The sequence below is a fragment of the Lynx canadensis genome, chromosome E1 (assembly GCF_007474595.2).
Source record: "Lynx canadensis isolate LIC74 chromosome E1, mLynCan4.pri.v2, whole genome shotgun sequence".
Classification (NCBI taxonomy): Eukaryota; Metazoa; Chordata; class Mammalia; order Carnivora; family Felidae; genus Lynx; species Lynx canadensis.
Window position 1 is genome coordinate 23,194,866 of NC_044316.2, and position 23,690 is coordinate 23,218,555.

A 23,690-nucleotide genomic window follows, 5' to 3' on the forward strand; every position below is an offset into this window, starting at 1 on the left:
TGACACTATATATCCTGGAGGTAGTTGTGATGTGCCACCTCTTTGCCAGCTGTGTGACTTTGAATAGGTTCTTTAATTTCTCAGAGCTTCTGTTTTTTCATGTATGAAATGGGGGTAATACCAACTATGTCTCAACATTGGAAGGACCCAGCTCTGTGCCTGATATGTTACAAACTCCTGCCAAATATTCCTTAAACAAACATGATATATTTGGTGAGGAATACAAAGTTTAATAACACAGTCTGTGCCCTTAGAGTGTAGCAGTGGCTATAAAGTAAGGGAACAAATAGTGTGGCAAATGTTGTGTTAGACGCAAGGCCAAGGTGCTGAAGCAAGGGAGGATTGGCATCTAACATGTCATGGAAGGCTGACATCCTGTGCTGAGTCTAGCAGATGTAGGAATCCACAGGCAAAGGAGAACAAAGTATCCAGGCAGAAACAAGAGATCACATCTTGATCCTTCATATAGTCCCTTCATTTGACTTTATTTCCTTTTTTTTTTTTTTTTTTTTTTTTACTATTTTCTTCTGTGTAACTACCCATCCTTAAATAACAGTGGCGACATCAACTTGTATCAACTTGGTTTGTCAATGGATTCATACTGAATTTAGCATATTTATGTCATTTGGAACTATATGCTACACAAATTTCAGTTTCACCTAAAGAGGAGGAATGAAATTAGTTATGAAAAGAGAACAGGTGATAACAAATAGCTGGTCTAGTGAAATGAGCAAGGACTTTTATGTGAAACGTGGGCTTGAATCCTGGTGCTGCTGCTTTGCAGCTCTATGACCTGGACAAATTACAACTTCTTTTAACCTTGGTTTTCTCATCTGTAAAATTCCAATACTAACTCTTAGGGCCACGGAGGATTTGAAAAAATGCAGTAAGGCTCCCCACCAATGATTTGTGCCCAATAAAGGATAACTATTATAAATGGTTTCCCTGGGGGTACCTGGGTGGCTTAGTTAAGCATCCGTCTTACATTCAGGTCATGATCTCACAGTTCGTGTGTTCCAGACTGGCATCGGGCTCTCTGCTTAGTGAGCAGATCTCGCTTCAGATCCTCTGTCTTCCTCCCGCTGACCCTCCCTAGCTCCGCGTGTGCGCGTGCTCTCTCTCAAAAATAAACCTTAAAAAAAAAGTGGTTTCCTTGTAAAACACCTGAGGCAAGAGTGAAAGATAAAGCCAGTTATAATTAATCCACTACTTGCTAATAAGCAAACTGCTTTAAGACTTGAAAAAGTTTACACTGGACTTTTGTATTTTACTCACAGTAGTTCGCACAGGGGAAAAAAAATACAAGTAAAAATATGCCCAATTGGGTTCAGAATAATGATGACCTGCTTTCCAAACACCGTTGTTTTGCCCTGCTTGCAAGTACAGGGAAAGCGGATTTTGGGTGGCTTGGTGGCAGAACCAAACACAAGCACGTTGGAGGTTTCTACGTGGGTTGGGTTTATGTGCGTTAGGCTGCTTTACTAAGTTAAAATTTAAATACCTGCATCTTCTGGGGTGGGTACCAAATGGAAGCTGCCGGGTTCTGGGGGAGAGAGATGATCACTCATCAGGGCTGTGAAGCTATCAAAGGAGCGTCCAGGATCCATCTATTCTTTACGGGTAAAAATCATAAAGGAATACCCGTGCACTCATCATTGCAGTTTTCAAAGCAGGATTCGATCTTCTCTTTACTAACCAACAAGGTGCTTTTTCAAACTGAGGAACGACAGTGCTTTACCACTGGGCCGCCAGCCGGGCCCTGCAGAGAGCCTTGCCAGACAATGAATCAGCTACCCGAGCCGCCCAGACAGCCTCAGAACTAGAAACACACGTGGAGGACCCCGGGGAGCTGTTGAGTCACGGGGCGAGAGCGCGCGGCCGCCGCTCCTGCCTCCGCCTCTGGGGCGCGGAGGATCACGTGGGCGCAGGCCCCGCCCCGTCGCCGAGTTCGCGGCTTGGTGGGGCTGGCTTTTGCCCCGGAAGTGGCTGTCTTCAGCTGACAGCTGCTTGTAAGGTGGCGACGGCGGGCCCGGAGAAAGATGGCGCTGCGGCCGGGAACGGGAGCTGGGGGCGGCGGCGCCGCGGGAGCCGGCGCGGGGGCCGCCGGGGCAGGCAGGTGGGTGTGAAGAGCCGAGTCGGGTCCCAGGGCTGGCTCCGCAGGGGCGAGGACTGTTTGGAGGTTATGACGGTTTTCGCCCGCTTCGACCCCTTTTTCCTTTGGCACTGGGCTACGGGAGAAAGGGGTCCCCCGGGGATCTAGGCCGAGTGGGTGGAGGAGCCCGACATCCGTGTCCTGTTTCCCAGGCTCAGGGGCACTGGTGCTGGGGCCGAGCAGTGAGCGAGAGCGTCCCAGTGCGGGGAGGAGAAGAGGAGGAGCAGGAGGTGAGGGTCCGCTTGGCAGAGCTGGCACCCAGCCAGGCTGGGGAGAGCAGCAACCCCGACGCCTCGCTCCGAACGACCAGACTTCCCTTTCCCAGGGCTTGCCGGGCTTGAGCAGGGATAGAGTCGGGAAGGCTCTGGTCACAAAGGGAAAGATCGGTCACAAAGCTGAATAGCTGTTTGCAAGAGGTGTGTGTACTATTCGTCTTCCCCCCCCCCCCCCCCCTTTAGAATGTTCTGTCCTTTTTATCTCCTTAACACACGACAAACAGCAGGAAAATCTGAAGACGTTTGAATGGGCTCGTGTAGACGTAACCCTTAAGTCTTGTCTCCTTATTAAAATCAAATCACTATTAAACAGCAGTTATGCAGTTATTAAAACAAAGCTTCCAGGCTTTTACTTAGACCTTAAACAAATCTGCCCTCTGCCATATAAGTAATTGCCTGTGGTTCTCATGTCCAGAATGATAAAGGAGAAGAACGTTTGCAACTTGACAAGTTCATCACTGAAGAAAATAATTTTGTTCTGGGAAGTTTTCACCCCACTTGTATAATGACCTAGGCTGAGTTTGTTTTGTTAGCCAACACATAGTGCATACACATTTGAAGATAAAATTAGCGCTTTATCTTCAGCATCCTAAATTATTTTTGGAAAACAAAGTGTTAGTTTTTTGATAGGCAGTGTTTTAATTTTGGAGTCACAAACACTACTGAAGTGTAGTCTTTAAAATTATCACCTCCTGCAGGTGTTTATATATAGGCTAGGAAAAAAAGGCGGTGGCTGTTGAATAAACCACCTGTGTGCAGCCCCATTTTCCGTTTCCTCTACACATCTTTCACTTTAGATTTAAAACTTTTTCTAATTTACGCTGTTTCATCACAGTCTTTTATGAATACTTGATATAAGTCAGGTTTTGGCTGCAGAAGACACGTGTAATAATGTCTTTTCTATATGTGATAACAGTTTCTAAAATGTTCTCAAGTGGCATTAATTTGATCAAGTATATGATTAATCATACCACGAAGTTCTGGGAAAAATATAAACTTAAAAGAATTTAGTATTTTAGGCCCAGGGGTTTTCTTTTGGTTGTTTGGTTTCGTTTCTGTTTTGGGTGGGTGGGGAAGACCTTAGGTGCAGAAACTTGAGTGGATCATTCTCCTTAGTTTACAGTATTTTAATGTCACCAGTCCATGAACACACATTTTCAAAAATAAGTGTGGCCTGAGTTGTGATAGAAGTTAGAATGATTGATTTTAAAATTTCTTTCATCTATAAAATTTGTTTAGAGTAACATCTGCCTTCTAAAACTAGAGGATATATATGAGAAGGAAAAGGAGTTAAAATGATCCTTGCCTCGAAAAATGTGTGGTGAGCGTTACATGTATTGGAAACTTTCTGGGGCTGAAAAGCTGTATGCTGAATAAAGAAAGGATAGTATGGTTTTTAACATTATGGTAGCCTAAGTATATTTCTAAGGGAAGAGCCAGGCATCATTTCTTAGCTTTTAGTGGAGAAAATCCAGAAGCTGTAAGGTACCATTTTTCTTAGATACTTGTTTCTATTCTGAGAGACTAAACAAAAAGCAGTGGCATTTTCCAGCTTTATTAATGTTAGCCTACTTTTGATAGGTATCCTGATTGGGCTACTTTAAAATAAATGGTAGAGTTACATAAAAAGGGCAAAATTTACCCAAGAGATGTGAAGTAGAAAAAAAAATTTTTTTAAGACAACTACAACAGAAAAAATTGTTGAAAGATCTTGATTAGTCTGTATCCTTCTGGGATATTATCATTTGTCTATTTTTTTCCTGCTCTTTTATAAACTCCTTAAGGGCTTCCTCATCTTTTTCTCTTCCACTTTCTCTTCCACTGCTTCTGGCACATTCTAACATAGAAAACATTCTAGGGGCGCCTGGGTGGCTCAGTCGGTTAAGCGTCCGACTCTGGCTCAGGTCATGATCTCATGGTCCGTGAGTTCGAGCCCGGTGTCGGGCTCTGTGCTGACAGCCTGGAGCCTGCTTCGGATTCTGTGTCTCCCTCTCTCTGACCCTTCCCCGTTCATGCTCTGTCTCTGTCTCTCTCAAAAATAAGCATTAAAAAAATTTTTTTTAAAAAAGAAAACATTCTATAAATATTTGTGGATTCAAGACACATTGAAAGCAAAGGACTATTTTATCTGGGCCTCAGTTGGAGGAAGAGAAAGTGGTCAAGGGATTGTCATAGGAGATGTGAAGGCCTACTGAACGCAAGGGGAATAGCACATAGGCCAGATGGATTGTGACACTAAGTGGGAGATGAGATTTATGAGATAAAACTGAAAAAAAATTGTGCTGAAACAGGGGGCCTTGGATATAAACTAAGGAAATTCCATATAAGGGGGAATTATTGCATAGTTTTAACCCCAGGAATAGCCTTATCAAATGGTCCTTTAGGAAGATGCGCCTCACCTCTGCTATATGAGCTGTATCTTGTAGAGTCTGGAGGTAGGGAGATCCTTGAGGAAGTGTTGCTGGAGTCCATGCCTGAGAAGTGCAGGTTAGTAGCAAAGGTAACTGAAAGGGGGAATGAGTGAGGTACGCATGTGGCAAGTAGACATCAATTCTGCTTTCGTGCTAGGCTATCAGTAAAAATAGTGGGTTTTACCTTTGAAAATAAATTGTTGGTCATCTTGCTGCCCAGTTTTGGGGGGCTTTTGTTTGGTTGGTTTTGGCTTTTTTTTTTTTTTTTTTTTTTTGCCAAACTTATGCTTTCTTATCAGTGTCTTAGCTGCTTGTCCAACCACTCTTGAAGCACGTTGCTGTTAGTCTAAACATTCCAGAGAATCATACGAATGGTACATAGGTCACTAAGGAGTTTGGGTTGCTAAATAATTACTGGAGCAAATCATGTTTGTCAGTAATGTTCTTCATTCAGTTTTTGTTTGTGTTTTCAAGGTAACCTTTATGTGTGTACATTTATTCTTGTCTATTTGATTGTCTTAGTTGGGACCTTGGCAGACTTGCAGTTCTGTGTCCTCATTTGACAGAGGGGAAACAGGACAGGGTGGTGAAGGGGTTTGCATGGAGCTTTACAGTTAATTTATGGCTGAACTGGAAAAAATGTAACTTCAGTTTCCAGTTTTTACTTAGCCACTAAGACATACTGGTAATTGTAAATCTTTAAGATTTGGAAAAGTCTTGACAAGTTGATTATCTAAATGCATTGTTTCTAAGTTTATAAATCTTAGTGTATGTGAGTACCTTTAAAAAAAAACGATACTACTGAATTTCAACTTGCAGTTTAAACATTCTATCCAGTTAACAAATTACTTAGCTAATACATCTTGTGTGCAGTACAGAAAAGTCCTCTCTTTGGGTGCAGGCCTGCTTGTCAGCAGTAGAATTTGCTAACAGTTCAGATCCTCTTCAAAGCTATAAATAACATATAGTCAGATAGATGTCCAACTAGAACTTGGTAAACCACCTGACAACTTTTTTTTTTTTTAATTAAAAATATGTTAGAGCCAAAAGACTGTAAAGTTTGGTTTTTAGCCTTTTTCCTGGGAAGGGGGGGTATTACACACTAGAAAAATGCAAGGACACATAAATTTGGCAAATAATTTCTAGCTTTCACTAGGTTCTAAAGATTGCCTGAAACCCCCTTCAGATCCTTGACTCCCAGATTAAGAATCTTTCCCACTCAGACATTTTCTTCCTTGAATTGTTCCATTTTCTTTCCCTCCATTCTCAAAGAAAGAAGTCCCTCTTCCTTTTCAAAGCAGATCCCTTTTGCTGCCAGGCTGTGTCTAAGCATATCTTTTGTATCCTAAACCTTTCTCCCTACAGATCCAAGAGTTTCTCCTCCTCTTAAAACTGTTTACTCAAAGATCGGCATTTTCGGAAGCAGTGATCTTTTTTTGTTAATCCTCATTCTGATCAGCTTTTCTACAGCATTAAATACTGGTGACTACTTCCTTCTTCCTGAAATATGGTTCTTCCTTAGTTATAACTTGCAGTTATAACCAAGTCCCTTGGTTCTCAATGACCATTCTCTACTCAGTTTCACCATAAGAATTCTCCAAGTTGCTCGTTGTTGTCGTCTCCCTATATATGCACATTCCCTTGGCTATTTCATTCACAACCAGAGCTTAATTTTTTTTTTTAACCTTTATTTAAAAGAGCCTAGCCATGGGCCCCTGGGTGGCTCAGTCTGTTAAGCGTCGGACTTCAGCTCAGGTCATGATTTCGAGGTCCGTGGGTTCAAGCCCCGCCCTGCGTTGGGCTCTGTACTGACAGCTCAGAACCTGGAGCCTGCTTCAGATTCAGTGTCTCCCTTTCTCTCTACCCCTCCCCTGCTCATGTTCTGTCTCTCTCTCTCTCTCTCTCTCAAATAAATAAATGTTAAAATAAAAGAGCCTAGCTAGATTGATCTGGACTCTTCTCCTGAGCTTGAGTTACTTTTCTGATTGCCTGCTAGATCGCTCCTGAGGGATGCACATCTACTGCCCTTCCCCCCAAACCTAGTCAAGGGTTCCTTCTTTTAGGAAACAGTATTACCATCCTTGCCATTTGCTCAGGCTCAGAATCTCAGCAATGTCTTCAGCTCTTTCTGCTGCTTCACTGCTTTTCCGCATTCTGCCAATTGCCAGGTCCTCTTCATTCTTCCTTTTGAATAGCTTTCATTCACCGCCTCTTTTCCAGTATCACTATTCTGGTTATAGCTCTTTTCATCTCTTATTAAGATTATTGTGGTAGAGGGTGCCTGGGTGGCTCAGTTGGTTGAGCGAGCGACTCTTGGTCTCACAGGTCATGCATGATCCCATGGTCTGTGAGATTGAGCCCCACTCTGGGCTCTGCACCGACAGCATGGAACCTGCTTGGGATTCTCTCTCCCTCTCTCTCTGCTCCTCCCCTGCTCACGTGCACATTCTCTCAAAATAAATAGGTTCTCCCAGAGTAAACTTAAAAAAAAAACATTATTGTGCTAGTTTCTTTGCTGATTCTTTTTGCTTCAAAGCTCTGCCTTACCGTGTTTCTAGAAAAACCTAAACTACATTTCTGATCATTTCACTCTCCTGCTTAGAACCTCTCACATCAGGGAAATGCAGATCTATATCATGAGGTAATACTTCATACCCCTTAGCATAACCATTATCAAACAAACAAAAACAAAGTAACTAATGTTGGTGAGGATGTGGAGAAATTGGAACCCCATGCATTGCTGGTGAGAATGTAAAATGGTGCAGCTGTTGTGGAAAACAGTTTGGCAGTTTCTCAGAGAATAAACACAGAATTACTATATGACCCAGCAATTCTACTCCTAGGTATATGCCCAAAATAATTGAAAGAGGGACTTACACAGATACTTGTATACTAATGTTCATAGCATTATTTACAACAGCCGAAAGGTGGAAACAACCCAAGTGTCCATCAGCAGATGAATGGATAAGCAAAAGGTGGTATGTACACACAATGGAGTATTTGTTATTCAGCCATAAAAAGGAATGAAATGCTAATACCTGCTACAACATGGATGCACCTTGAAAATACTATGCTAAGTGAAATAAGCTAGCTATGAAGTATAAAAGTATCATATGATTTCACTTAGTGTGAGGTAGCTAGAATAGCAAATTCATAGAAACAAAAAGTGGTAGCTACCAGGGGTTGGGGGAGGGAGTGATCGCGAGTTCTTGTTTAATTGGTATAGTCTTTGTTAGGGATAATGAAAACATTCTTGAAATGGATCATGGTGATGGTCGTACAACATTGTGAGTGTACTTAATGGTACACACTATACACTTAAAAATGGTTAAAATGGTAAAATTTTGTCATGTGTGTTGTACCACAATTAATAATCTCTGACTTCATACAATATTCAAAGTAAAATCAAACAGCTTAAAGGTCCTCTACTGTCTGCTTGCCTCTCTAATCCTGTATCTTATATTCAATCCTAAATCTCTAAACACAAAGCTCTGGCCTCAGAGCTTTTGCTCAAATTATATAGTATGACTGTCTTCAAGGTTCAGTTTAAAAGATAACTTCACAAAAGTCCCCGAGATATAACCCATCAAATTAATCTTTTTCTTTTCATCTCTATTAGTATTGGGGGCCTCTCATAGCACTTAGCACACTTTATTTGATGCTGCAGTTAGTAGCTTGCGTGCGTGTCTTCAACAAGACTGTGCACTAATTCAGTTCCCTCATGTAGTAGTTACTCAGTAAATGTTCGCCAAATTGAATATAATCCAACCTTCTCAATTTATGGATGGAGAAATTGGAATCCAAGGAAGTCACATAGTGACAGACCAGGACTAGTTTCAACGTCTTGTTTTCTAGTTCACAACTTTTCTCCCTGCACTGACATGCCTGCCGTCATGCATCCTGTGGATGTTCGATCTGTGTTGATATCGGGTAGTTCAGTATCGTACTACAGAACAAATGGCAGGACCCTGTCCACAATTCTTTTGTGTATATAAAGAATTACATGTTTTGTTTGAAATCTTTGCACATAGAAGATCCTGATACGTTTTTCTTCTGTTTTTAGCTTCATGTTTCCGGTTGCAGGTGGAATAAGACCCCCACAAGGTATGTGAAAGCTGAAATTTTAAACTTTTTATTTTTCACTGTTATGTTTCTGAACTTGGGAACTAATTGGATAAAGAAGTCCTACTGCTGCGAAATAGAGTAAAATTTTCCTATAGTCTTGAACCCGTATGCCAGCTATGCTTGAAATTTCTCAAAAATTGTGTAATTCTAGATTGTTAGCTCCATAGGGCAGAGGCTATGTCTGCCTTATGCTAGTCGGTATCTACAGCACCCGGTATGCTGACAGAAAATTATAGGGGCTCTGTGGATGTTTGTTGAGTCGATAAAAGAACCTCTTTAATTGTTTGATACTACCGTGTTTTCTCTGTATGAATTCGGTCTTATGTATAACAAGAGATCACATATTCTGATTCAGTATAAATTATTTTAAGTCTCAGGTTTATTCTCTTCAATTTCTTTAGTGGGTATATTCCTTCTCTCTGTTTCAGACAAGGCCCCACCAAAGTCAGTTCTAGCTGTGTCTTCAGGGAAACCATAGTGAACTGATCTAATCTTGACTCATGGTACTGTGCGACTGGGACACAGTGTTGAAGAAAGAATATGTCTGCCCTTCTCTTCTTTCTGCTCACACCCTCTTCACTGTACCCCCGACACATACCAGTCTGCTTCTGAAAGCTGGCCCTTCTCACAAAGCCAATGTTGATTGCTTATGGTAGAATTGCTGGAGAAACAGAGACTCCCAGATCACCAATAGAGATGAAGGATAACGAGTGGCTCAGTAGCAGGTGGTCAGTGCCTCATACTGACTTTGTCACCGTTTGTAATCAGTGATGGAGGTTGAGTTTCAGGTAAATTTTTCCAGGAGTCAGTTGTATTCCTTTCATTGTGCTCACATTTATGCATTATTTAAGCTATCTGTAATTAGATATGTCCCAGATTTGGATAGAATAGTTTGAGATCTTTTGTTCTTTAGGAAAGCATTACAGTTATTCATTTTCATGGCTCAAGATTTTGCATTTTTATAAACTTTAAAGTAAGACTCTGTATGTAGAGCAAGAAGAGAGCCCCAAAGATTGCCCAAAGATATTTTTTCTGTTGGAATTGTTTTGAGATTTTTTTCTTTTTATGAAGTATGTTAGAGTAGACTTTTCAGTCATTAGAAGACTTTAAATTATGCATGGATTGTTTCTCAAAGCATATACGAGAAGCTGACAGGAAGAGTCGCCAAAAGATCATGAGTAGGTGAACAGGAGATGAGAGAGACCAGAGTTTGCACTGTGCATACTTTTACGCTTTTAAACGTTGTACCAAATACCTAAATTACCCATTCAAGAATTAAATAACAATAATTCAAATGAATAAGACTGTAGGTCCAAAGAGGCGAAAGGGAAAACATGTAAGTTCCATGAGGGTAAGAACCTCTTGGAACTTGTTCACTGCTATGTCCCTAGAATGATGCCTGACAAGGAGTAGGCCCTCAAATATTTGAATAAATGATTGAATGAATAAGTGAATGCCAATACTTCTGTTACTTACAAATGTGGATGTTCATGCTTCTAAAATTAAACTGTGAATAAGTAACCTTTAAGGTACACAGAACCCACAAGATAAGCATGGTTACTTTCTCAGACCTTTAATTTTTTTTTAACTAGTTAGAACCAACATTGATGTAATAAAATGCAAAATTGGATTGAAATTTGTGTTCGGCACGGGTAGGGAGTTTTGTTTTTTAAGTTTATCTGTTTATTTCAAGAAAGAGAGAGAGAGAGAGAGAGAAAATCCCAAGCAGGCTCCGCATTGTGAGCTCAGAGCCTGACATGGGGCTCAATTTCATGAACCATAAGATCATGACCTGAGCTGAAATCAAGAGCCAGATGCTTAACTAACTGAGCCACTCAGGCACCCTGGGATTTTATTTTATTCACAGTTGAATACCAGCTCTCTAGAACTGTGCCTAAAATATAGTAGGCACTTAGTATTTATTAAATTCCCAAAGGGATGTTTCTTCAGTCTCCTCCCCTCTTGGGAATACTAAATTGAAAAAATTTGGGAGATAACTATCCTCATGATCATTTTCCTGCCATTGCATCATTTAATTGTCATGCTGATGGTTATTTGTGGTAAATGTTATATTAACTATTCATATAAGGAAAGACAAGAGGAAGATCATTCCTTCAAGCATATTAGGTATTAAACAGTTATACAGATGAGAAACCGAGGCATAGAAGTTAAGCAAGTTACTCAAAGTCCCAGAGGTACCAAGTGACATTTCTAGTTGGCATCCAGAGTTCATGCTATTTAGTATATGTGTTATTGTATTAGTTATATGCTGCTGTGTAAAAAATACCGCAAAACTTTTTTTTAAAAATCCATTTTATTATTTGACACTGTGTCTGCAGATCAGGTATCTGGAAATGTCTTCACTTGGGTGGTTTTGGCTCAGGGCCAGAGAGATTGCAGTAAAGATGTCAACTAGGGCTGTGGGCATCTTAAGGTTTGTTAGGGCTGGGTCGTCTGTTTCCAAGATGGCTCACTCTCATGGATGACAAATTGTGCTGCCTTTTGGCAAGAGGTTTCAGTTCCATGCCACATGGATTCTCTGTAGGACTGCTTGAGTATTCTTTTTTTTTTTTTTTAATGTTTATCTTTATTTAAAAAAAAAATTTTTTTTAACGTTTATTTATTTTTGAGACAGGGAGAGACAGAGCATGAACGGGGGAGGGTCAGAGAGAGGGAGACACAGAATATGAAGCAGGCTCCAGGCTCTGAGCTGTCAGCACAGAGCCCGACGCGGGGCTAGAACTCACGGACCACGAGATCATGACCTGAGCCGAAGTCGGCTGCCTAACCGACTGAGCCACCCAGGCGCCCCTATCTTTATTTTTGAGACAGAGCATGAGCGGGGGAGAGGCAGAGAGAGAGGGAGACACAGAATCAGAAGCAGCCTCCAGGCTCTGAGCTGTCAGCACAGAGCCCGACACGGGGCTCGAACTCGTCAACTGTGAGATCATGACCCGAGCCGAAGTCGGACGCTCAACCAACTGAGCCACCCAGGCGCCCCTTGAGTATTCTTATGATGTGGCAGTAGCTTTCCTCAGAGCAAGAAGGAAGATACATTGGCTTTTAAGAACTAGCCTTGGAAGTTACACACTGTCATTTCCACCATACCCTATTGGTTATACTGGTGAGCCCTATTCAATGAGGGAGGGAATTATAAAAGGTATGAATATGAAAGGGCAGAGATTGCTGGAGCCCATCTTGAAGGCCAAATGTCACAATTAGGTCATATATTAGTTTTTTTAATATGCACAAAAATTCTGTTATCTTCGCTTTACAGATGAAGTTTTGTAACTTGCCTAAGATCTCATAGCTAAGTAATTAATGGAGTTGGAATTCATATTCAAGTCTGTCCCACTTCACGGCCTGTGCTTTTCCACTAAACTGTGCTGCTTCCCAAGTAACAAGTTGTTTATGTACTTACAGTTTTTGGAAAATAGACTGTAAAATATATTGACTTTAATGATGCCCTTATGTTTTTCAGCAGGACTGATGCCAATGCAGCAACAAGGATTTCCTATGGTCTCTGTCGTGCAGCCTAATATGCAGGGCATGATAGGGATGAGTTACAGCTCTCAGATGCCCCAAGGACCTATGGCCATGCAGGTACTGGCTTCTTTAACCAATAGTTTACACAGTTATTGTTTGTTGGTATGTGTCACATACTAAGAGCTGCATACTAGGAGCCTAATGTTCTATTTGGCAGTAAATGTAGTCTGAATGTTAGGTGGCTTCCTTCAAAATGAAATGAAGATATGTTCATAAGAGTGTGGGGGGAAACCAAGATAAATCATTTAAGGAAAATCTGGTGGCTACTTTATTTGATTAGTGACTTAGAATTATTATTATTATTATTATTATTATTATTAGAAGAAGAAGAAGAAGAAGAAGAAGAAGAAGAAGAAGAAGAAGAAGAAGAAGAAGAATTTTAGAATGACATCTTGGGAAGTTCAGGGACCTAATGCCATGAAGTAGCATTGATAGAAGTAGCATTGCTCTCATGAAAGGAACAGTGTCATTGTTTGGAAGACTTAGGGCCTTCTTTATATTGAATTATGTAATCCCCATAACAACTTTTAAGAGGTAGTGTCTCCATTTTTCTGAGGAGGAATCTGCAGCTTTGTGAGGATGCTCACATTGCATAGGAAGTTGGGATTTGAACCTAAGTCTTGAGTAAGTTTGTATTATCCAAATTATACATTGAATTCTCTCTTAAGAGCATTAGGGAGCCACTGAATAGTTTGAAGCAGTGGAATGACACAATCAGATTTGTATTTCAGAAAGATCATCCTGACTGCTGACTAGAGAATGATTGGAGGGAGAGAGGAGGGCAAAAATGGATGGAAGGAGAATCATTAAAAGGCTGATGTAGTGAGAGCAGGTGAGATGTTGACTGATTAAAGCAAATACTATTACATCTTTATTTTAGAATCGGTAAATGAAATTGATGGTATCAGGATTTAGTAAGCACATCCTAAGATGGGCTGATTCATTTTGGATCTCCATGTCTTTGTAAATTATCTTCTCTAGCTATGATATCCATTTAAACCAAGTAACCAAATAAACTGAATCCAGGAGTCTGATCTTTGAATGGTTGAATGCAAAGTGTTACGGTGTTATTTTTTAAGTAAACATATTCATTCACAAATCAGCCAGAATAAAAAGTTTCCATACTGTTAAAAAATATTTTCATGCCATATATTTTGATTTTACCCAATTATTTAAAATTTTCTATTTCAGTGCGTTTATCATGTATAAACACATATATATGATTTATAAATAAGTAATATTTGGGATTTATAAGCAGAATTTAAGTTGAAACTTGTTATGTTGAAGTTGTATAGGCAAATGAGGCTTCATTTGTATGTAAAGATTTGGGAGGACTTTTGGAATCATTCCTTATTCCTCTCTAATAGAAAGAAATAGGAATAAATTGAGCTTTTGTAGGTTTTTTTTTTTTAACGTTTATTCGTTTTGAGTGGAAGAGAGTGCGCATTCACAAGCAGGGAGGGACAGAGAGAGAGAATCCCAAGCAGGCTCCGCGCTTAGCACAGATGTGGGTCTCGATCTCACCATGACATCATGACCTGAGCCAAAAACAAGATTTGGACGCTTAACCAGCCGAGCCACCCAGGCACCCTGAACTTTTGTAGGTTTTAAATCCGTGTTACTCAGTTTTTGCTAGGTTATGCTGTAGAAAAAGCAATCCCAAAGTCTCTGACTTACAAAAACAAAGGCATGTCCTTTGAAGGTTGGCTATGACCCCGCTCTGTGTTCTCTTTATCCTGAGACTCTTACCTAGGACATCCCAGACTTTTGGCATAGGGCAAAGAGATGGCCAAACGCTGTTATAACTTTTAAAGCTTCTTCTCAGAGGTTGCATTCATTAGTCACTTCTACTTACCAAAGTAGTGTGACCAAAACGAACATCAGTAAGGGGAAGAACATACCAGGAAGAATGCACATCACATAGGAATGTGTAATCTTAGAGTAAAGGCAGCAAATAACTGGAAACAGTTTACCAGAGAATGCAATATTATGTTTTTTATTGAAAAGTGTACAGTATAATGATTAAATAATTCTATATAGGGAGCCTGCTTGGGATTCTCTCCCTTTCTCTCTGCCTCTCCCCCACTTGTGTGCTATCTCTCTCTCTCAAAATAAATAAACTAAAAAGAAAACAATTCTATACATTACTCAGTGCTCATCAAGATAAGTGTACTCTTGATCCCCTTTTTTCCAACCCTCCTCCCAGCCACCTCCATCTAGCAACCACTAGTTCCCTTTATTTATTTAAAATTTTTTTACATTTATTTATTTTTGAGAGAGACAGAAAGACAGAGAGAGGGAGGGAGGGGCAGAGAGAGATGGAGACACAGAACCCGAAGCAGGCTCCAGGCTCTGAGCTGTCAGCACAGAGCCCCGTGCGGGGCTCAAACCCATGAACTGCAAGATCATGACCTGAGCTGAAGTCAGACACTCGACTGACTGAGCCACCCAGGCACCCCTAGTTCTCTTTATTTAAGAGTCTGTTTTGGGCACCTGGCTGGTGCAGTCGGTTAGCGTCTGACTTCGGCTCAGGTCATGATCTCACGGTCTGTGAGTTCAAGCCCCGCGTCCGGCTCTGTGCTGACAGCTCAGAGCCTGGACCCTGTTTCAGATTCTGTGTCTCCCTCTCTCTCTGCCCCTCCCCCACTCATGCTCTGTCTCTCTCTGCCTCTCAAAAATAAAGAAAACTAATAAAAAAATTTTTAAAAACAGACTCTGTTTTTTGGATTGTCTCTCTTTTCTTTCTTTTCTCTTTTTTTTTTTTTCTTGGTTGGGGGTGGTGGAGGGAGCTGTACCTTTGTTCTGTTTCTTAAATTCCACATATGAGTGAAATCATGTAGTATTTGTGTTTCTCTGAGTGACTTGTTTCACTTGGCATCATAATCCCTAGGGTCTTTCTATATCATTACAAATGGCAAGATCTCATTCTTTTTTTTGGCTGAGTAATATTACGTTATATATTTATATATATATATATATATAAAAGATGTCATAAATATGTATATTACGTCTCTATCCATCTATCAGTAGACACTTGGGCTGCTTTCATATCTTGGCTATTGTAAATAATGCAGCACTAAACATAGGAGTGCATAGTGTTTTCATTTTCTTTGGATAAAAAATACCCAGTAGTAGAATTCCTGGATCATATGGTAACTCTATTTTTAATTTTTTGAGGAACCTCCATACTGTTTTCCACAGTGGCTGCACCAATTTGCATTCCCACCAAAGGTGCAGGAAGGTTCCTTTTGCTCCACATCTTATCAACACTTGTTATTTCTTGTATTTTTTATTTCAGCCATTCTGACTGGTGTGAGGTGATGATCTCATTGTAGTTTTGATTTGCATTTCTCTGATGATAAGGGATGTTGAGCATCTTTTCATGTGTCTGTTGGCCATCTGGATGTCTTCCTTGGAAAAATGTCTATTGAGGTCCCATTTTTAATAGCCTTGTTGTTTTTATGGTATTGAAGTATATAAGTTCTTTATGTAGTACTTTGGATATTAACCCCTTATCGGGTATATTATTTGCAAGTATCTTCTTACATTCAGTAGGTTGCCTTTTCATTTTGTTGATGATTTCCTTTGCTTTGCACAAGATTTTTATTTTGGCGTAGTCCCAAAAGTTTAATTTTCCTTTTGTTTCCCTTGCCTGAGGGGACATATCTAGAAAAATGTTTCTGTGGCCAATTTCAAAGAAATTATTGCCTGTGTTTTCTTCTAGGAGTTTTACAGTTTCAGGTCTTAAATTTAGGTCTTCAATCCATTTTGAACTTATTTTTCTGTATGGTGTAAGGAAGTGGCCCAGTTTCATTATTTTGCATGTAGCTGTCTAGTTTCCTAGCACCATTTGTTGGAGAGGCTGTCTTTTCCCTATTGTATGAACTTGCCTCTTTTATTGTAGATTAACTGACTATATAAGCATGGGTTTATTTCTAGGAGCTCTGTCCTGTTCCAGTTGATCTTTACGTCACTTTTTGTACCGGCACCATATTGTTTTGATTACTACAGCTTTGTAATATATCTTGAAATTTGGGATTGTGATACCTCCAACTTTCTCAAGATTGCTTTGGCAAATAGAGCTCTTTCGTGGTTCCATATAAGTACATTTTAGTATATTATTTGTTATAGTTCTCTGAAAAAATGTTGGTATTTTGATAGGGATTGCATTGAATCTGCAGGTTGCTTTGGGTAATATGAATATTTTAACAACATTAATTCTTCCAATCTATGAGCTTGGACTATCTTTCCATTTGTTTGTGTCATCTTCAGTTACTTTTATCAGTATCTTATAGTTTTCAGAGTATGAGTCTTTTGCCTCCTTGTTTAAATTTATTCCTAGGTATTTTATGACTTCTGGTGTAATTGTAAATGAGATTGTTTTCTTCATTTCTTTCTGCTACTTCCATTATTAGTGTGTAGAAAAGCAACGGTTTTCTGTATATTAATTTTGTATCCTGAAACTTTACTGAGTTCATTTATCAGTTATCATAGTTTTTTGGTGGACTCTTTAGGGTTTCCTATTGATAGTATCATGTCATCTGCAAATAGTAGCAGTTTTACTTCTTCCTTATTTTGGATGCTTTTTATTTCTTTTTCTTCTCTGTTTGCTGTGACTAAGACTCCCAATACTATGTTGAATAAAAGTGGTGAGAATGAATACTCTTGTCTTGTTCCTAATGTTAGAGGAAAAGCTCTCAGTTTTTCACTGTTGAATATAGCTGTGGGTTTTGGGTATATGGCCTTTATTATGTTGAGATATGTTCCCTCTAAACACATTTTGTTGAGTTTTTACTAATGAATGGATGTTGTATTTTGTCAAGTGCTTTTTCTGCTTCTACTGAAATTATCATACAGTTTTTATCCTTTCTCTTGTTAATGTGATTTATCAGTGTTGATTGCAGATATTGAGCCACTCTTACATCCCTGGAATAAACCCCATTTGATCATGGTGAATGATTTTTTTAACGTGTTGTTAGATTTGGTTTGCTAATATTTTGTTGAGGATTTTTATATCTATGTTTTGCAGACATATTTGCCTATAGTTTTCTCTCTCTCTCTTTTTTTTTGTTTTGTTTTTGTTTTTGTTTGTTTTTGTTTTTTGGTAGTGACTTTATCTGGTTTTGGTATATGGGTAATCCTGGCCTCATAGAATGAATTTGGAAGCTTTCCTTCCTGTTCTATTTTTTGGAATTGTTTGAGAAGAATAGGCATTAACTCTTCTTTAAATGTTTGGTAGAATTCACCTGTGAAGCTGTCTGGTCCTGGACTTCTGTTTTTTTGGGAGTTTTTGATCACTGATTCGATTTCATTGCAAGTAATCAGTGTTCAAATTTTCTATTTCTTCTTTCTCATTCAGTTTTAGAATGTTACATATCCCTAGGAATTTATCCATTTCTTGTAGGTTGCCCATTTGTTGGTATATAATTTTTCATAGTATTCTCTTATAATCCTTTGTGTGGTTTTTTTCTCCTTCATTTCTGGCTTTATTTATTTAGAGTCTTCCCTTTTTTCTTGGTGAGTCTGGCTAAAGGTTTATCAATTTTGTTTACCTTTTGAAAGAACCAGCTCCTGGTGTCATTAATCTGTTCTATTGGGTTGTTGGGTTTTTTTTTTTTTTTTTTTTTTTCAGTCTCTATTTCACTTATTTCTGCTGTAATCTTTATTATTTCCTTCCTTTTACTGTCTTTGGGCTTTTTTTTTTTCCTAGTTTCTTCAGATGTAAGGTTAGGTTATTTATTTGAGTTTTTCTGGTTTCTTGATGTAAGACTATATTGCTATAATCTTCCCTCTTAGAACAGCTTTTGCTGCATCCCAAAGATTTTGGACAATTGTGTTTTCATTTTCATTTGTCTCCATCTATTTTGAGATTTCCTCTTTGATTACTTGATTGACCCATTCATTGTTAAGTATGTTATTTAGTCTCCATATATTTGTATTTTTTTTTTCAGATTTTTGCTTGTAGTTGATTGTTAGTTTCATACTGTTGTGTTTGGAAAAACTGCATAATATGATTTCAGTTTTTTTAATTTATTGAGATTTGTGGACTAATATGTCATCTGTCCTGGGGAATGTTCCATGTGCACTTGAAAAGAATGTGTAGTCCACTGTCTTGCGGCCAAATGTTCCAAATATGTCTGTTAGATCCCTCTGATCCACGTGTCATTCAGAGCCACTGTTTCCTTGTTGATTTCTCTCTGGATGATCTCTACATGGATGTAAGTGGAGTGTTAAAGTCTCTTACTATTTTTGTATTACTGTCAATTTTTTCCCTTTATGTCTGTTAATATTTGCTTTATGTATTTAGGTACTTCTATGTTGTGTATAGGTATTGGCGATTGTTATATTCCCTTGTTGTCCTTTTGTCTCTTGTTAAAGTCTGTCTTGTACGATGAAAAGAAAGCTAAGTTAACAACATTTACACTTCCATTTGCATGGCAAATGTTTTTACATCCCTTATTACTTTCAGTCTGCATGTATCTTTAGCTCTGAAGTGAGTCTTTTGTAGGCAGCATATAAATGGATCTTGTTTTTTATCCATTCAGTCGCCCTGTGTTTTTTGATTTGAAAGTTTAGTCCATTTACATTTAAAGTAATTACCGAGGGGCTCTTGGCTGGCTCAGTCAGTAAAGCATGCAACTCTTAATCTTAGGGTTGTGAGTTCAAGCTCCCTGTTGGACATAGAGCTTACTTTAAAAAAATAAAACAGGGGCGCCTGAGTGGCTCAGTCGGTTAAGCGTCTGACTCTGGCTCAGGTCATGATCTCACGGTCCGTGAGTTTGAGCCCCACGTCGGGCTCTGTGCTAACAGCTCAGAGCCTGGAGCCTGTTTCAGATTCTGTGTCTCCCTCTCTCTCTGACCCTCCCCCATTCATGCTCTGTCTCTCCCTGTCTCAAAAATAAATATAAACGTTAAAAAAAAATTTTTTTTTAAAATAAAACAGGGGCACCTCGGTGGCTCAGTCGGTTAAGTGTCCGACTTTGGCTGAGGTCATGATCTCGCAGTTTGTGAGTTTGAGCCCCACATTGGGCTCTGTGCTGACAACTCAGAGCCTGGAGCCTGCTTCAGATTCTGTGTCTCCTCCTCTCTGCCCCTCCCATGCTCATGCTCTGTCTCTCAATAATAAACGTTAAAAAATAAATAAATAAAATAAAATAATTATTGATAGGCATGTACTCATTGCCATTTTGTTACTTCTTTATGATTGTTTTTGTCATTCTTTGTTCCTTTTTCTCTTGCTCTTTTTCCTTGTGGTTTGATGGCTTTCTTTAGTGTTATGTTTGGATTCTTCTCTATTTTTTTCTATTATAGGTTTTTGATTTGTGGTTACCATTAGGTTCTTTTATAACATGTTTTGCGTGTAGCAGTCTATATGAAGTTGATGGTCACTTAAGTTTGAGCCCATACTAATAGCACTAGATTTTTACTCCCCACCCCCACTTTTTATGAATATAATGTCATATTTTACATCCTTCTATTTTGCAAATCACTTGACTGATTCGTATAATTCTCTTTACTGCTTTTGAGCTTTAACCTCCATGCTGGTTTTATAAGTGATTAATCTGCTTTTATTATATGTTTGTATTTACCTGTGAAATTGTTTTCCTTTCATAATTTTCTTACTCCTGATTATGGCTTTTTTTTTCTTTCCAAAGAATTCCCTTTAACATTTCTTGTAAGGCTGGTTTAGTGATGAAGTCCTTTAACTTCTGTATGTTTGGGGAACTGTTTATTGCTCCTATTCTGAATAATAACCTTACTGGGTAGAGTATGTTGTTCACAGGATTTTTTCTTTCAGCACTTTGAGTTTGAGTATTTCATGCCACTCACTTCTGGCCTGCAAAGTGTCTGCTGAAAAGTCAGCGGATAGCTTTATGTAAACTGTTTTCTTCTGATGTTTTTAAAATTCTCTCTTTATCACTACTTTTTAAATTATTTTGTGCCTTGGTGTGGACCTTCTTGGGTTCCTCTTATTGGGGGCTCTCTTATTTCTGGATCTGGATGTCTGTTTCCTTCCACAGATTAGGGAAGTTTTCAGGTATTATTTCTTCAAATAAGTTTTCTGACCTCTTCTCTCTGTCTTCTCCTTCTGGGATCCCTGTACAGCGAATGTTACTTCGCTTGATGATGTCACAGAGTTTGCTGAACCTGTTTTTATTTTTTTATTACTCTGTTGTTTTTGCTGTTCAGCTCGGTTGCATTCCATTACTCTGTCTTCCAGGTTGCTGATCCATTCTTCTGCTTCCTCTAATTTGCTGTTGATTTCTCCAAGTGTATGTTTAAATTTCAGTTACTGAATTCTTTAGCCCTGACTAGTTCTTTTTTATATTTTCTATAACTTCATTGATGGTCTCACTTAGATTCTCACTATTTTCTCAAGTCCAGAGAGTATCTTTGTGACCATTACTTTGAATTCTTCATCAGGCATATTGCTTATTTCCATCTCATTTAGCTCCCCTCCTACCCCTTTTGATGTGGTTTTCTCTCTGTAATTCACTGTGGAAGGTCTATTCTGTCAGTCTGCAGGTTGTTTTCAGAATTAGTCGCATAGATGTAGCTCCTGTCTTGATGTGCCCATGGGAGGAGGTGAGCTCAGGATCCTCCTACTCTGCTATCTTTCCCAAACTACTCCCATTCTGGTTTGTTGTTGTTGTTGTTTGTTTGTTTTGTTTTTTCCTTATGCAGGCTCTACACCCAATGTGGGGCTTCAACTTGTGACCCTGAGATCAAGTCGTATGCTCTACCAACCGAGTCAGCCAGGTGTCCCCTGGTGTTTTTGGTTTTGTTTTGTTTTTTGTTTTTTTTATAGTAGCTGTCCTAATGTGCGTGAGGTAGTATATCATTGTAGTTTTGGTTTTCATTTCTCTAGTAAATGATGTTGAGTATCTTTTCATGTGGTTATTGGCCATTTGTATATCTTCACTGGAGAAATGTTTAAGTCTTTTGCCCTTCTTTGAATTGGGTTTTTTGTTGGTGAATTAATTGTGAGAGTTGTGTCTATATTTTGGATATTAATCCCTTATCAGATATATGATTTGCAAATATTTTCTCCCATTCTGTGGGTTTCCCTTTTACTCTGTGGGTAGTGTCTCTTAATGTACAAATTTTTAAAGTTTCATGAAGTCTAAGTTGTTTGTTTTTTCTTTAAACGTTTGGTAGAATTCAGTAGCAAAGCCATTAGGTCCAGGACTTTTCTTGTTGGGAGATTTTGATTACTGACTAAATCTGTGTAGCTGTATAACAAGTTCTCCCATGTTATTCTTCTTTTCAAAATTATTTTAACTCTTCTGGTTTATCTGTCTTTGCATATAAGTTTTAGAATAACGTTGCCTATATCTATCTATGAAAAGTCTGGTTGGAGTTTTGATAGGAATTACGGTAAACCTTTTTATCAATTTGGGGAAAATTGACATCTTTAATATGTAGATTCTTGCAATATATGAGCATGGTATGTCTCTCCATTTGTTTAGATCTTTGATTTCTGTCATCAGCACTGTATAGTTTTTGGCATTTAAGTTCCTTAAATTTTTTGTTAGATTTACATCTAAGTTTTTGAGTAATTATAAATGGCATTGTAGTTTTTATTTCAATGTTCTGTTCATTGCCAGTATATAGAAATGTGGTTGATTTGGGCATACTTGTTTTGTAACCTGCAACCTTGCTGAACTCACTTATTCTAGGAATTTTTTTGTAGATTCCTTGGAATTTTCTATGGAGATAGTCTTGTCCTTTCATCAAATGTTAACATGCTGTATTTGCTTCACATTTTTAAAAGAAATGAACAAAACAGTTATAATTTCTTTCTTCTACTTCCCCAGAGATAGTTATCACTATCATGAATTGAGTGCTTAGTGTTTTCATATGTCTTCTTGTACTTCTCCTGTTTTACATGTTTGAATATTCATGAATATTATATATTGTCCAGGTTTTAAAGGTTTATGTAAGCATGTACCCTTCTGCATTTGAGTTTTTTAGTTAACATTGTTTTGCCCCAGAATTTATCCCTGTTATAGAGTGCTGCCAAATATATTCATATAGCTACTGTGTAGTGTTCCACTGCATGAGTATATATTCTTCTGTTGGTGGACATGTAAGTTGCTTCCAATTTGTTGCTATTTGTTTTGTTTTTATTGATTTCTAAGAGTTCATTATATATTCCAGATTCTTACCTTTGTGGTTATTTGTGTTGCCAATATCTCCTCCTATACTTTGGCTTGTTTTTTAATTTTTTGGTGAGGTCATGTAGAAGTTAAGTCAGATGGATAAATCATTTTTTTTTTTTTTTTTTTTTTTTTTTTTTTTTTAATTTTTTTTTTCAACGTTTATTTATTTTTGGGACAGAGAGAGACAGAGCATGAACGGGGGAGGGGCAGAGAGAGAGGGAGACACAGAATCGGAAACAGGCTCCAGGCTCTGAGCCATCAGCCCAGAGCCCGACGCGGGGCTCGAACTCACGGACCGCGAGATCGTGACCTGGCTGAAGTCGGACGCTTAACCGACTGCGCCACCCAGGCGCCCCTAAATCATTTCTTTTATGGTCTGATCTCTTGTGTGCCTCATTAGACCTAGTCGTACCCTGCGATCATAATATTATTCTTCTTACTAAATCAACCTGGAATTGTTCTGTGCTATCAGATATGTGAGTCTAAAGGTCTAATTTTATTATTTTCCATTTGAGTAGCCAGTTTTCTCCAAATCATTTATCAATATCCCATTCTTTACTCATTGATTTCCAAAATGCTGTACTATCCAATTTCTTGATATGCTTTGGATTAGTTTCTGAGCTCTTCTGTTTGTCCCATTGCTATTTCTGTCTGTCCCTGCATCAATAAGTATCTTAGTCTCCTAATCTAGCCTAAGATAAGCCTTGATATCTGCTAGTGTGGATCCTCCTTGTTCTTCTTTTAAAGAATTATAGCTATTCATGGTTCTTTCCTCTTCATGATAAGTTTTAAGATCAGCTTGTCAAATTCCACATAAAATCTGCTGGGATTTTTATTGAAACTGACATTTTTAACTTTTTTGGTCTGTGATATCTCTCCAGTCACTCAAATCTTCAGTAGCCTTCAATATTCTTCATCTTGGGAGTGAACTTCTTTATCTTGAATGTCTTTAGCAGTTGATTGGATGTATCTCAGATTTCTGAGTTATTTCTTTTGTCCTGTCATTCACCCAGCATAT

General features: G+C 38.7%; 1 protein-coding gene across 15 annotated transcripts in view; it reads left to right on the top strand.

Moving 5' to 3' along the window:
- The first annotated feature begins 2,003 nt into the window (after positions 1-2,003).
- SYNRG (synergin gamma) overlaps positions 2,004-23,690 on the top strand; it is a 101,453-nt gene continuing 79,766 nt past the window's right edge. For 8 of the 15 annotated variants that reach the window (XR_003964506.1, XR_003964505.1, XM_030294663.1 and 5 more), the window contains exons 1-3: positions 2,004-2,116; positions 8,902-8,942; positions 12,445-12,566. Coding sequence is in view for 13 of the 15 variants with exons in the window: in XM_030294663.1 (XP_030150523.1) it covers positions 2,040-2,116; positions 8,902-8,942; positions 12,445-12,566 (240 nt within the window). In the remaining 2 variants the exon portion in view is untranslated. The remainder of the gene's footprint in view (positions 2,117-8,901; positions 8,943-12,444; positions 12,567-23,690) is intronic. The other 7 variants (XM_030294670.1, XM_030294669.1, XM_030294671.1 and 4 more) reach the window with 3 other exon arrangements.